Genomic DNA, 14,101 nt, shown 5'->3' with positions numbered 1-14,101 from the left:
TCCAGTGTAACAGATTTTGTGAAAGTCGGTTCCATCTGGAAAAGGAAAAAGCAGCTAAGAATTGTTTTGCTATGGTTCCTAATTTAGGGGTCAGAGAGGGAGGTTTTCAGTCATTTAAATAGCAAATGGGGATTGTTTTAGAGTATAATTTGCCTTCTGGCTGAATAGGTGTCCAGTTAATGTTGCTTTCAGTTTGTGTGCTACAGTAAAAGTCTTAAAACTTGAAATTGTATTGTGAACTTCCTATAAGAGGGCCGCTGGGAACACAAATCTTTTTCTTAAAAGTTGTTGGTCTTTGTGTAAATGAGGTAAGGGAGAGGGACCTGAGTATGACTGGATTGTAGAGCACTCCATACTCATCCTCACAAAAAGACAGGCACTGTTCAGATCCAAACCTCTGATTTGGAAGAAATGAAAACAGTCAAAGGAGAAACTTCAATGTCGTGGATTCTTTACCTCAGAGAGTTCAAACACGCGAAAGTACGGAGTCCCTGATTTACAAACGTCTGACTTACAAACAAGATCCCAAACAGGGTTGTAATTTTAAAGATCTGACATACCAAACATTTCCTGTACTTAAAAGCAGCTACTTTATATCATCCCAAAATGTTTTCCGGCTTGTGAACAGACTCGGGAATAGAACCCATTTAGAACTGCCTGCATTAAAAACTAAAATCCATTGGGTCTCACTCAGTCTATGCAGTGAAAACATTATAACCATTTATTATTACTCCCAAAAACAACATTTAGTTAGACTACCAGCTATTTAGCTATAAAATAAAATTCATTGAATTACTACTAAATGAGGGAATTGTACGGCTAAGTGTAATTTTTAAAGCAGTAATTTACATCCTGTTTATGTTCTTTAAGGTAGACAATCCATAGGGTGAGCTAATGCAATTAAATCATACATAGTGTCGACTCCTCTGAAAACATTTTCTGCGTATCATTGCAGAGTTAGATTCAGCTTTGAACAATGGGTGCCACTCAGTCACAACGCATTCTGCAATGCCCATTATCATTGAAATCCCCAAGTTTAATCTATTCCCAGTTATGACCCTGCCTTCTGCTGTCTGAGAACTCAGTTCTGGAATACCCTCCATCAATCTCTTTGACTTTCTACCTCTCTTTCAACCTTCAAGACCCTCATTGCACAATCTTTCAGATGTCTACCTTTTGTGGTTTCTTGTTAGAATTTTCAACATGCTGCACTCATGGATGGTGTTTGATAAACGTGAATTGATTTATCATATAGAATTTACATGGAATAGACAACACAGCAACAAGGCATTCAGTCCGACCCAATGGAAAGGGGTGAGGCGGAGAATTCTGTAGAGATGAAGAGGGACATTACAAGCAAAGGAGGAACAATCATGTTGACTCTCCTGAACTGAGTGCGTTGTTGAGGTTAGAGTCAGCAGGCACTTATTTCAAAACAGCAGAGCCACTATAAAAGAAATTGCATTTAATCAATTTCATAACAATCGAATGGTCAGTGTTTTCTTACAATAACTATAGCGATTCGCTGGTGCACTATACTGGAAATCGAGTCCTATTATTCCCAGAGTGGTCACAAATGTGAAAATTTGATTAAATCACTGAAATGCCCAATCTACCTGACTCTGGCTCGAAGTATAAATACATCAGTTTTTTTTCCCATTAACAAGAAAAGAACAAAACTGTTTGCAGTCAATAGCAAAAACCAGACAAATTGGACTGTTAATGTATAACTTTAAAACTTAAACATTATCCCTTTCTAAAAATTCCCAAGCACTTACAGACAAACAAAGAGACAAGACCTAAGAAAAAGTCAGCGGAGCACAGTTCTGGCATCACTCTGTGCCATGTGCATTGAAAACTCGTTTTTTTTTTCTGCTTTTTTTAAATTCCTTCCAACTATGTTGAGGATACAAGATGTGGATTCTCAACATTGACTGGTTGGGAATTTGCTGTTTCAGTGCCTCTGACTATGTTTTCTTCTTTCCCACTTTTTCTTTCAACAGGGGATTTGCAGACAGCAGTTTGCAGAGCACACTGAACTGGGTACACAGTCCTGATCAATTGAATATCTCAGGCTGCAGAGAGTTTTAAACTAACTGGATGGTTCTGGGGAGGGGTTAGGCATGCTTTCAAAATGACAGGATGTGACAACACCTCAGAGCAGCAAGTTAGAAGATTCTAAAACCGTATGAACATAAAACGGACCAAATATGGTCAAAGGGAAAATCAAAAGGAAAATCAGTCAAAAGGCAAAATTAAATTAACATCCATTAGTTATATGCACGTAATATTCAAAACAAAATAGATGAATTAACAGCACAAATAGAAGTTAATGGTTATGACATTATAGCCATTTGCAGGGAAATGATTACAAGGAGATCAAACCTAGGAACTAAATAGTCAGGAACATGTGACTTTTCAAAAGAGAGTTGAGAAAGGGTGTTAGATTAGCTGGGCCCCCTAACACTAGCTGTTCTTAAGACAGAGAATAAATCAGGAAATAATGGGGGTGAGCAAAAAAGGCAGGACGTTACTCAAGGGTGAGTGTACAACACCTGGTCTTCCTCAGGAGGCTATGGAAATTCAGCATGTCTGTAAGGACCCTTACCAACTTCCACGGATGCACCACAGAAAGCATTCTATCCAGGTACGTCATGGCCTGGTACGGCAACTGCTCTGCCCAGGACCGTAAGAAACCACAGACAGTTGTGAACACAGCCCAGTCCATCACACAAACCAACCTTCCATCCACTGACTCCACCTACACTTCCCATGGTCTCAGAAAGGCAGCCAACATCATCAAAGACCCCTCCCGCCTCAGTTATAATCTCTCCCAACCTCTTCCATCAGGCAGAAGGTACAAAAGCTTAAACAGATGTACCCATCGTATCTGGGTACATGTGACAATAATAAATCAAATCACATTAGATTGGAGAGGTAGCCATAAGAAAGAATCTGTAGTATATTCAGACCAGTTTCTGATAACAATATATAGTGAATCCTGCCGGCAACAAGGCTATTTGAACCTGCTAATACAGTACGCATTGAGGCAGATTTAATAAATGATCCTGAAGTAAAAGATTTCCAAGGAAACAGTGACCATAACATAGTCAAATTTAGCAATCTGTTTGATAATGAGAAGGCTGAGGAGAAACAACTGTGTTGCAACAAAATAAGGTTTACAAAGGATCGAGGGCAGAGCTGGCTGGTGTGGACTCGGAAAGCATCAGAAGATTGAAATTATGCATCAACAGGTTTAAGAACTGCTTCTTCCCTGCCATTATTAGACTGCTGAATGGACCTCTCTAACTCAAATAATGCATGTGATTACAGCAAATCCAATCAAATCAAAAGGAGTTGAGCAGAAAAGATTGTTGATGAACACTGGCAAACGTTTGAGAAAATAGTTCATGCTCACCACAAAGCTGTATCTCAGTGAGGAAGAACGATTCTAGGAATGGCATCAACTGTCTATAGTTAACCAGGAAAGCTAAGGACAGCATTAGTTTGAAAGAAAGACAATATACAATATGACAATGATTAGGAGATTCAGGAAGTTTAACAAGTAACAAAATATAACCCAAAAAATTAATGAGCGTGAAGATAAACTTTGAAGGCAAAATTGCAAGTAATATCAAGGCAAATAGTAGGAGCTTCTATAAATATATAAGAAGGAAGACAGAAGCCAAAGTGAACATAGATCCCCTCAGAGAATCAAACTGGGGAAATAATAATGTGGAACAAGAAAATGGAAGAGGAGTTGAATAATATTTTGCACCAATGTTTACAGTAGAAGATTTATCAAAAGCACAGAAATATAAAAGGACAAAAAGGAGGAGAAAAAATAATTAAAATAACTATCATTAGAGAAAAAGTCCTCGGGAAACCAATGGGGATAAAGGCAGTCAGTTCCCTGAATCTGCTGTGATGAGTAACTAAAGGAAGTAGCTACAAGGTATTGGATAAACCAGTAGCAATCTTCCAAGAATCCTTAATTCTGAAAACATCCCAGAAGATTGGAAAATTTCCCAAATAACATCTCAAAGAGCCAAACAAAAATAGGCAACTATAGCCAGTTAGCTTAACATCTGTAATTGGCAAAATGTTAGCGTCTTATAAAGGATGTAATATCAGAGTGTTTAGAAATACATAATATAGTCAAGGAAGAATTTCTTCTTTCAGAGGGTAATGAATCTGTGGAATTCTTTACCACAGAGGCTGTTGAGGCTGGGTCATGCTGAGATTGAGATGTTTAATCAGTAAGGGAATCAAGGGTTATGGTGAAAGGTAAGAAAGTGAAGTTGAGGATTATTAAATCAGCCACGATCTCATCGTATGGTGGAGCAGACTCAACGGGGTGAATGGTGTATTTCTGTTCCAACATTGTATGGTCTTTTGCTGAGGAAGAATAGCTGGCTACAAGGAGTTTCCTTTTACTCTTCTACACAGAACGGGGAGAGAGAAATGGATGTTATCCCTTTGCAGCCTGGAGGTTTCTGTTGAAGTGTACATGCACAAGGTTGTAGGCACTTGCCCAGGTAACAATCAAGTGCTTGTTACTATACTGAGCCCTCCTGAGCTACATTCTGACTAAATTTCTTTTCTTCTGAGTGAACCTCCAAGATTCGTGCACGTCAGCAACTTCCGAAATCGGAACAGAGTTCATGCAGCAAATATTGTGCACTGATGCTCAGAAAGGCTGGGAGCATTGTTCCTGAGCCTACGACTCTTGTGTTTTTTAAGAAGCCAATCAAAAGACTGTCCCTGGGCAAAACTGTTCAGTACATATACAGGCACTTCCCTCTCACGGCTTCCAGAAGTCAACATTGCAGATACAACTGGCAATAAGTTCCTTGGATTAAAGCAGGATCTTCTCTCGTTTTAGTCTACAGTGCAAAACTGCAAGCAGTCTTTATTTTACTTACATATTGCGGATTGTAATATGCAGGACCAAGGATCCCATCTTTGGAAGGGGGCAAGTGCCTGGAGAGAGCTCCATCTTCAGCTTCTTCATAGCCATATGACTGACTTGATGAAGGGATTGATGGAACACTTACTGACCAGCTTGACACTGCCTGCAAAGAAAAAGGAAGAAATCATTACCTGTTCCTCCAAGTGCATAATTTCACCATTTCTTCACTCTTATTTTCCTCAGGCTTAGAAATGACTATCAACACTTACCCTAGCAGCGCCTGCAAGGTTGGAGGCCTCCCCTGTAATAGCTTTAAGGAATGTGGTGTCCACTCACGCCCCATTTCTGCTGTACTGTCAAACTGCTGTTGAAGGAATACTGTTCAGCATGGTGCAGGAATGTGTTGGATAACTGCTTTAGTGTTGGCCAGTTGAATTAAAAATGAAGAATTTGGAAAGACGCAATTCCTCTCCTCAGCTCAGAACGTCTCAGAGCCTAAAAGGTCAGGGACGCAGTGTGGCCCAGGATGTCTCAGAGGACTGACAGAGGCTGGAGGTGATCACAGTCATCGGCAGGAGTGAGGCCATGGAGAGATGTGGAAAATACAAGGGGAAGGATTTGGGAGAACTGGGAGTTTAGGTAGGTCAGTGAGCGCACAAGGAATAGGTGAACCGAGCTTGTTGCAAGTTACAATGCCAGAGACAGATTTTTGAATAAGGTGAAATTCACAAGGAGTACAAGGTGAGTGGCCAATGCGCAGAATACTGAATCTGTGTGGGTCGGCTCGCTTCCACACATGTTGCCTTTCACTGGGCAAAAAAAATGACCAGGTCTGGTGAGACAACAACAATATTTGGTCAGCGAGAACCAGTTTATCCATTTCCATTGGGACCAAATGTTGCACCCAGTGTTTAGATTAGATTAGATTCCCTACAGTGTGGAAACAGGCCCTTTGGCCCAACAAGTCCACACTGCCCCTTGAAGCATCCCTCCCACGCTCATTAGTAAGTCTGGCTCTCAGGTCAATCATCAACATTCCTCCCTCTTGTTGTGGGTCTATGTAGAGAATTTGTTGGCACATTGGCCAAGCTTCCGCAATCAACTGTATCGATATACAACAAGCAAGACTTAACTTATCCTCTACGCTCTCCCTGTTTAAGGTGAAATGCAAACATGTACAAATGTCCTTCCTGGAGCCAATTCCTCATCGGACCCCAGGCCAGATCCACCTGTAACTGAGCAGGTACCTGCCCACCTTCCTCTAAACACTGGTTTTGCCTCAGTACAGTGATATCGCAGTGCGAAGCTCCCGCACCCCCCACCAGGAAGACTCTCAATGTCATGAGTTCAATTACTTGTAATTTGTGGAGGCTGTTTAATTAGAGTCTGCTGTAAATAATGCTTTTTTCCCCAAAAAAAATGTGTCTTGTTGGATAAAATGGTAACACTTCTGGCTTTGAATCAGAAGGTTGTGGGTTCAATAAAAATTGAAAGAACAGCAGATGCTGTAAATTAGAAATAAAAACAAAATTGCTGGAAAAGCACAGCAGGTCTGGCAGCATCTGTGGGGAGAAATAAGAGTTAACATTTCAGGTCTGGTTACACTTCCTAAGAACTGACCCTTCTAGGGAAGGGTCACTAGACCCAAAATGTTAACTTTGATTTCTCTCCCCAAATGCTGCCCGGCCTACTGAGCTTTCCCAGCAATTTCTGTTTTTGAAACAGCTGCAAGTGTTGGTGAGGAGATTAATTTGCTGTAGTCCATAGAGATTCTGCTCAAATAAATAGACCCTTTTTGCTATAGATCCTATTGGAATCCTGTCCCACCTAGACCGCTTTGCAGAACACCTCCGCTCAGTTCGCAACAAACAACTGCACCTCCCAGTCGCGAACCATTTCAACTCCCCCTCCCATTCTGCAATCGACATGTCCATCATGGGCCTCCTGCAGTGTCACAATGATGCCACCCGAAGGTTGCAGGAACAGCAACTCATATTCCACTTGGGAACCCTGCAGCCCAATGGTATCAATGTGGTTTTCACAAGCTGCAAAATCTTCCCTCCCCCCTCTGCATCCCAAAACCAGCTCACCTCATCCCCACCTCCCTAACCTATCCTTCCTCCCACCTATCCCCTCCTCCCACCTCAAGCCCCACCCTCATCTCCTACCTACCACCCTCATGACCTGTCTGTCCTCCCTGGACTGACCTATCCCTTCCCTAACTCCCCACCTACACTCACCTCTACTGGCTCCGTCCCTGCCTCCTTAACTTGTCTGTCTCTTCTCCACCTATCTTCTCCATTATCCGTCTTCTATCTGCCTCCCCCTCTCTCCCTATTTTTTTCAGAACCCCCTTCCCCTCCCCCATTTCTGAAGAAGGGTCTAGGCCCGAAACGTCAGCCTTCCTGCTCCTCTGATGCTGCTTGGCCTGCTGTGTTCATCCAGCTCTACACCTTGTTATCTCAAACCCCACTGTCACTGTTTGCTTGACAAATAAACGTCTACTAGCATATTTTTGCGATTTCAGGTAATATCCCACAGATTGCTGATTGACTCTGGTTTCAGTGAAGTTGCTTCTCCGTTGGTGAATAAGGGGATTGAGATACAAACTTTGAACAGACACAGCCAAAGCTAATCAATGGACAAGATGGACACTCACTGTGCAATGTGGTTTAAATGATTTGATCGATTTCTCAGCTAACCGCATGGGGGAGATATTGTAGGTGCCAGGCCCTGGAAGGTCATCTCCAACAGTTTTGAAGCGAGCCTCCTTGTTCTTCATGCTCTGCCCTCCTTTGACGTGTTCCTGTAATTCACCACACAAGAGAATTGGTATTGAGTGTCAGAATTTACTCAATTTAACAAGGACAAATACTACAATGCCAGGTTCATTGGCAATTTGGGGCACATGTGATTGGGGGAAGGTATGGGGGAGATGTCAGAGGTTGGTTCTTTACACAGAGAGTGGTGGGTGCATGGAATGCACTGCCAGCTGTGGTCATAGAGTCAGATTCATTAGGGACATTTAAGCACCTCTTGGATAGGCACATGGATGATAATATAATGTAGGGTATTGCAGGTTAGTTTGAACTTAGAGTAGAATAATAGGTCGACACAACATCATGGGTCGAAGGGCCTGTACTGTGCTGTATTGTTCTATGTTCTATGATGTCAGTTTCAGTTTATTCAGACATACTTTTCTCAAAACAGAAACAGAAAGAGACTGTTTGACTCTTCCACTCTGTTCTACCATTCAGTTAGATTAGGACTGATGCATGTTATAAATTCAGCTACTTTTACATTTCCATAACTCTTCATATTCTTGCCAAAAAAAATCTATTTCAGTGTGAAACTATAATTTGGCCCTTGGGGGAGAGTCTTGCAGATTTCTGCTCCCTTAAATGTGAAGAGCATATGATATAGGAAGAGAATTAGGCCATTCAGCCCATCAACCCTGATCTGTCATTCAATCATGCCTATATGTTTCTCAAGCCCATTCTCTTGCCATCTCCCTGTAACCTTTGATCCCCTTACTAATTGAGGACCTATCTATCACTGTCTTAAATACGTTCAATGATTTGACGTCCACAACCATCTGCAGCAATGATAGATTTTACAGATTCACCACCACCCCCCGCTAAAGAAATTTCTCCTCATCTCAGTTCTAAAGTATCATCCCTTCACCCTGAGCTTGTGCCCTTGGGTCCTAGTCTCTCCTACTAGTGGAAACATCTTCTCCACATCCACTCTGTCCAGGTCTCTCAGTAGTCTGTAAGCTTCAATCAGATCCCCCTTCATCTTTCTAAAGTCCATTGGGTAAAGACCCAGAGTCCTCAACCGCTCCTTACAATGACAACCCCTTCCTCACTGAGATCATTCTCGTGGATCCCCTCCAAGGTCAGCACATTCTCCCTTAGATACGGGGCCCAACTGTTCACAACACAGTCTAAAACATGAACACACAGATTAGAAACAGGAACAGGCCCCTTGAGCCTGCTCCAGCAACCAGGAAGGTCATGGCTGATCTGATCGGAACCTCCTGCTTACTTCTGATAAGCTTTCACCCTCCAAGCTTAACAAAACTCTATTTACCTCTGTCTTACAAATGTTCAAGAACTCTGCATCCGGAAAAAACAAATTGCCTTATCTTTGTTTTAAATGGGTGACCCCTGATTTTTAAACAGTGACCCCTGTTCTAGATTCTTCCACAAGAGGAAACTTCCCCCCAACATTCACATTGTCAGCATCTTATACACTTCAATCAAGGCCCAACATCACTCGTGATGTGGAGGTGCCGGTGTTGAACTGGGGTGGACAAGGTCAAAAAATCACTCAACGCTAGGTTATAGTCCAACCGGCGTATTTGAAAACACAAGCTTTCTGAGCTCTGCTCGTTCCTCAGGTGTTAATGGGAGAATTTGTCAGTAAAAGATCAAAGGGTCAGAGAACTGATGTGAATATATTGAACAAACCTAAGACGGCTGTTAAATCTTTAATCAGTCAGAAAGCAGGTGCAGGTTTCAATCGATAAAAATGCAAATCCCAGAATTTCTTTCAAGTCACTGCCCTGAGATAGCTAAAGGTTTTATCAGTATAACAGAGATGACATTTCAGGACAGATGATGCATTTTAGGTGTGAGGACTTATTTAGAATCTGTCTGTGTTTCAACTTGGATTCAGACTGGTGTTATTTCCAAAGTAGGAATTTATAAAATGCAACATTGACTGTCTACAAATTGTGTGCTTTTTGAACAAAATGAAACATCCCTGCAATTACAATCTGCAAATGCAAATTCACCTCACAGATTTGGGGCAGCACAGTGATTAGCACTGCTGCCTCACAGCGCCAGGGACCCGGGTTCGATTCCACCCTCAGGTGACTGTCTGTGTGGAGTTTGCACATTCTCCTCGTGTCTGCATGGGCTTTCTCTGGGTGCTCCAGTTTCCTCCCACAGTCCAAAGATGCACAGGCTAGGTGGATCTGCCATGCTAAATTACTTGTAGTGTTCAGGGATGTGTAGATTATGTGGGTTATTGGGGTCTGGGTGTGATGCTCCAAGGGCCTGCTTCCACACTGTAGGGATTCTATGAGATATATGCGTATACGTGGTGGGGTGACCTGTAGTGTAACATGAACCCATGATCCCAGTTAAGACTGTCCTCATGTGGGCCGAACTTGGCTATCAGCCTCTGCTCAGCACCTCTGTGTTGTTGTGTGTCCCAAAGTCTGCTTTGGGGAATGTTTACCCAAAGATCGAGGCCAAATAGCCTCACACCATTGTCTGACCTAAGATGTCACCTCTGTTGTACTGATAAAACCTTTGGCTATCTCAGGGCACTGACTTGAAAGAAATTCTGGAATTTGTATATTAATCAACTGAAGCCTGCAAGTCCTTTCTAACTGATTAAAGATTTAACAGCCATCTTAGGTTTATTCAATATATTCGTATCATTTCCATGACCCTTTGATATTTTGCTTATAAATTCTGTGTCTGATGCCTCTCTCACTAATACCCAAAGAAGGAGCGAGACTCCGAAAGCTTGTGCTTTCAAACAAATCTGTTGGCCTATAACCTGGTGTTGGGTGGCTTTTGACATTGACATCACTCCTGAAAGGCTTGCGGTAATTTATGGTTATACCCCTTGCAAGAACGTAAAAATGTCTGAATTAGAAGCAGGAGTAGGCCATTCTGGCTCTCAATCCTGGTTGATCTCATTGAAGCCTGAACTCCACTTTACTGTCTCCCTTCTCCTCTCATGAGCCTTGACTCCCTTGAAGGTCAAAAAGATGACCAAGAAACAGAAGTAATGCAAATTTATCGGTGAAACATGCAATATTTTTCTTCTCTGCATATATTAATCAATGAATATTGAAGTAACTATTTGTTATCACTCAAATCCATTGAAAATATATGAATGTTCACACGGTCTCTAGAAATTTTTTGTGCAAGTCGTACTTCAGCTTAATAATATGCAGGATTGAAAATCAAATGTCCAATCAAAACATTGACTTTTAATGATGACAGATATGAAGGAAAACAAATGGAGATTTCAAATAACAACATATATTGTGCCATTTAGAATAGGTGGGAGTTACTACTGCATTGAGCTGGTCATAGTCTTACCTGAACTGGAAGAATGTCATAGTGCTGTGGGCCTGGAGACAGGAGAGCACCAGGAACATTGAATACAGAATCACGGTTTGCCAAAGACATAAAGGGAGCATATCCATCTGCAGGAAGGAAATCATGTCACTGGGGTCTTCATCTTCACCCAATAAACAAACTGGTTATGAACCCAGATACCAAAGTGTGGGGCTGGATGAACACAGCAGGCCCAGCAGCATCTCAGGAGCACAAAAGCTGACATTTCGGGCCTAGACCCTTCATCAGAGAGGGGGATGGGGAGAGGGTTCTGGAATAAATAGGGAGAGGGGGGGAGGAGGACCGAAGATGGAGAGAAAACAAGATAGGTAGAGAGGAGAGTATAGGTGAGGAGGTAGGGAGGGGATAGGTCAGTCCAGGGAAGACAGACAGGTCAAGGAGGTGGGATGAGGTTAGTAGGTAGGAGATGGAGGTGCGGCTTGAGGTGAGAGGAGGGGATGGGTGAGAAGAAGAACAGGTTAGGGAAGCGGAGGCAGGCTGGGCTGGTTTTGGGATGCAGCCTATTGCTGTCCCTGCTGGTGCAGTAACCTAGCGGAGAATTTTCAGGCATACAGGAATGGTTAAATGAGAGGATTTAAAAGACAAATGTGGTGAGTCCTGCACTCCCAGTGAAAAGTTGTGCTGGGTACAAATGAAACTGATTGACCTCATATTGCAGTGAGATGAACTTGAACTAATTTGATTCGATAAACAGAGAACGATGCCCTACAGTAATAAATGCAAAATACCATGGACGCTGGAAATCTGAAACACAGAGTGCAGGAGAAACTCAGCAGATCTGGCAGCACCTCTGAAAAGAGAAACAGAGTTAACCTTCTGAGTCCAGTATGACTCTTCTTCAGAATGCCCTACAGTGCTGAATAGGCGCAGTGGGAGAGTAAAATTGACAGTAAAGAGAAAGTTACTGAGTGAAATATCTGAACTGCTGATAAACAAAGTGAATTATTTTAAAAAGGTCTTAAAGTTGTTGTTCGTGATTCTGCGCTAGCCGTCGAAACTCTGCGACAGAATGCTGTTCAATCAAATCCTAAACAAGCGCACAATAGTCTAGGGGAACTCTGTGGTAGGAGTGCCACGGGAGTACCACATTGTTGGAGGTGCCAGCTTAGAGATGAAATGTTAAACTGAATAGTGTAGGTTAGGGGGCTTCAGTTTGGTTTCACAGGTTGGTGCAACATCGAGGGCCGAAGGGCCTGTACTGCGCTGTAGGGTTCTATATTCTATGAATCTTGGGCAGAGTTTGGAGAGATAAGGATTAATCAGGGTAATTAGCATGGCTTTGTCAAAGGGAGGGTGCACCTGATAAATCTGAGTTTTTTGAGGAAGTGACTAGGTGTGTAAATACGATTGGAGTGGTTGAGGTGGTCTACATTGACATCAATAAGGCTCTTCATAAGGGTTTGCCTGGGAGCCAGGTCAAGAAATTAAAAGCCTTTGGGGTCCAGGACAAATTGGCAAAATGGATTCAAAACTGTCTCAGAGGTGGGAAGGAGAGGATAATGGTCGAAGGTTGATTTTGTAACTAGAAGCTTGCACCCAGTGGTGTTCAGCGGGATTTCTGGCTGTTTGTATGGTGCATTTATGATTTGGTCATGAACGTCCGTGATTTCATCACTATTCACAGATGACACTAAAGTAGGTGGTGTGGCAAATAATGAAGAGGAAAGCCTTATAATACAGGAGGATGTTGATGGGCTGGTCAAATGGACAGAACAATGGCAATACAGAAGATCAGAGGGACCTCAGCGTGCATGCCCGTAGGTACTTGAAGGCAGCAGGACAGGTAGGTAAGAAGGCATTTGGGACTCTTGCCATTACTAGTTGAGGCACTGAATACAAGAGCAAGGAGTTACATAAAACATTAGTTAGGCCACAACTGGAGCATGGTGTGCAGTTCTGGTCGCCACAGGACCGGAAGGATATGATTGCACTGGAGGGGGTGCAGAGGAGATTCACCAGGGTATTGCCTAGGTTGGATTCAGCTATAATGGGCGACTTGATAGGCTTGGGGTATTTCCCTTAGAGCAAACAAGGCTGAGAGGGGATCTGATTGAGGTGTACAAAATTCTGAGGGGTGTAGATGGGAATAAATTGAGTCAGAATAAATAATCGCTATGAACAACATTGCCACTTACTACAGGGATCAATAACCAGAGAGCACAGTTTTTAATGTAAGAGGTGGGAGGTTTAGAGGGGATTTAAGGAAAATGTGGTTTTCATTCAGAGGATGGTGAGTATCTGGAACTCTGCCTAAAAGGGTGATCGAGGCTGACACCATGTCAACATTTAAGAAATATTTAGAAGATCAGTTGAAATGTCACAGCATATATAAAGATTAGATTAGAGTACATAGGTGCTTGATGACGATAGGCTGAAAGGCCTCTTTCCATGCTGTAATACTCCATGATACGAGCACAGAAAAGTGCCATTCGGGCCAACAAAATAGTCCAGTGTTTCATGTCCAAATGAGCCTTTCCCAGCATATTTAACCTCACCTCTACTTCAGTACCTTCTAGTCCATTTCTAAATCAACCTATACACTGCACTGTAACCACTCCATGTGATGCAATTTCACATTTTCACTACTATCCAGTAACTGTTTTGTACACTGCTTATGAGTGAGCAAGGAGATGCAATTTAAAAAATATAAGGCTCACGTAAACACAGGGATAAGGATTCTTTTCTCTATCAGAAGATTATTGGTCCGTGGGATTCTCTTCCTCAGGCAGCAGATGCAAACTGGGTCAGAGAAAAATTTTCCAGACAAAAATGCCCCAGCAACTTCTCAAATCTGAGAAGTACATTCTGCAATACCAGTTTAGCCAGCAGATGGAAATCTAGGACACAGTAAGGAAAGCAGATGCTGGGGGCTAGAGTCAATAAATGTGGAGCTGGAAAAGCACAGCAGGTCAGACAGCATCTGAGGAGCAGGAAAGTCAATGCTTCAGGCCAAAGCCATTTGTCACGACTGGGGACGGGAGCCAAGAAATAAATGGGGATGCGGGGTTGAGACTGGAGGGGAGTA

General features: G+C 42.6%; 1 protein-coding gene across 1 annotated transcript in view; it reads right to left on the bottom strand.

Annotated features, from left to right (window-relative positions):
* Window positions 1-14,101, bottom strand: part of stpg2 (sperm-tail PG-rich repeat containing 2) — a 168,906-nt gene that overhangs the window by 118,879 nt on the left and 35,926 nt on the right. Inside the window, exons 5-7 of the mRNA XM_059650982.1 lie at window positions 11,038-11,144; window positions 7,572-7,718; window positions 4,926-5,075 (exon numbers count right to left, since the gene is read on the bottom strand). Coding sequence (XP_059506965.1) covers window positions 4,926-5,075; window positions 7,572-7,718; window positions 11,038-11,144 — 404 coding nt within the window. The remainder of the gene's footprint in view (window positions 1-4,925; window positions 5,076-7,571; window positions 7,719-11,037; window positions 11,145-14,101) is intronic.

This window comes from Stegostoma tigrinum, chromosome 1, assembly GCF_030684315.1.
Source record: "Stegostoma tigrinum isolate sSteTig4 chromosome 1, sSteTig4.hap1, whole genome shotgun sequence".
Taxonomy (NCBI): domain Eukaryota; kingdom Metazoa; phylum Chordata; class Chondrichthyes; order Orectolobiformes; family Stegostomatidae; genus Stegostoma; species Stegostoma tigrinum.
The sequence above is the reverse complement of the archived record's forward strand: the minus strand, read 5'-3'. Positions and strand labels throughout refer to the sequence as shown.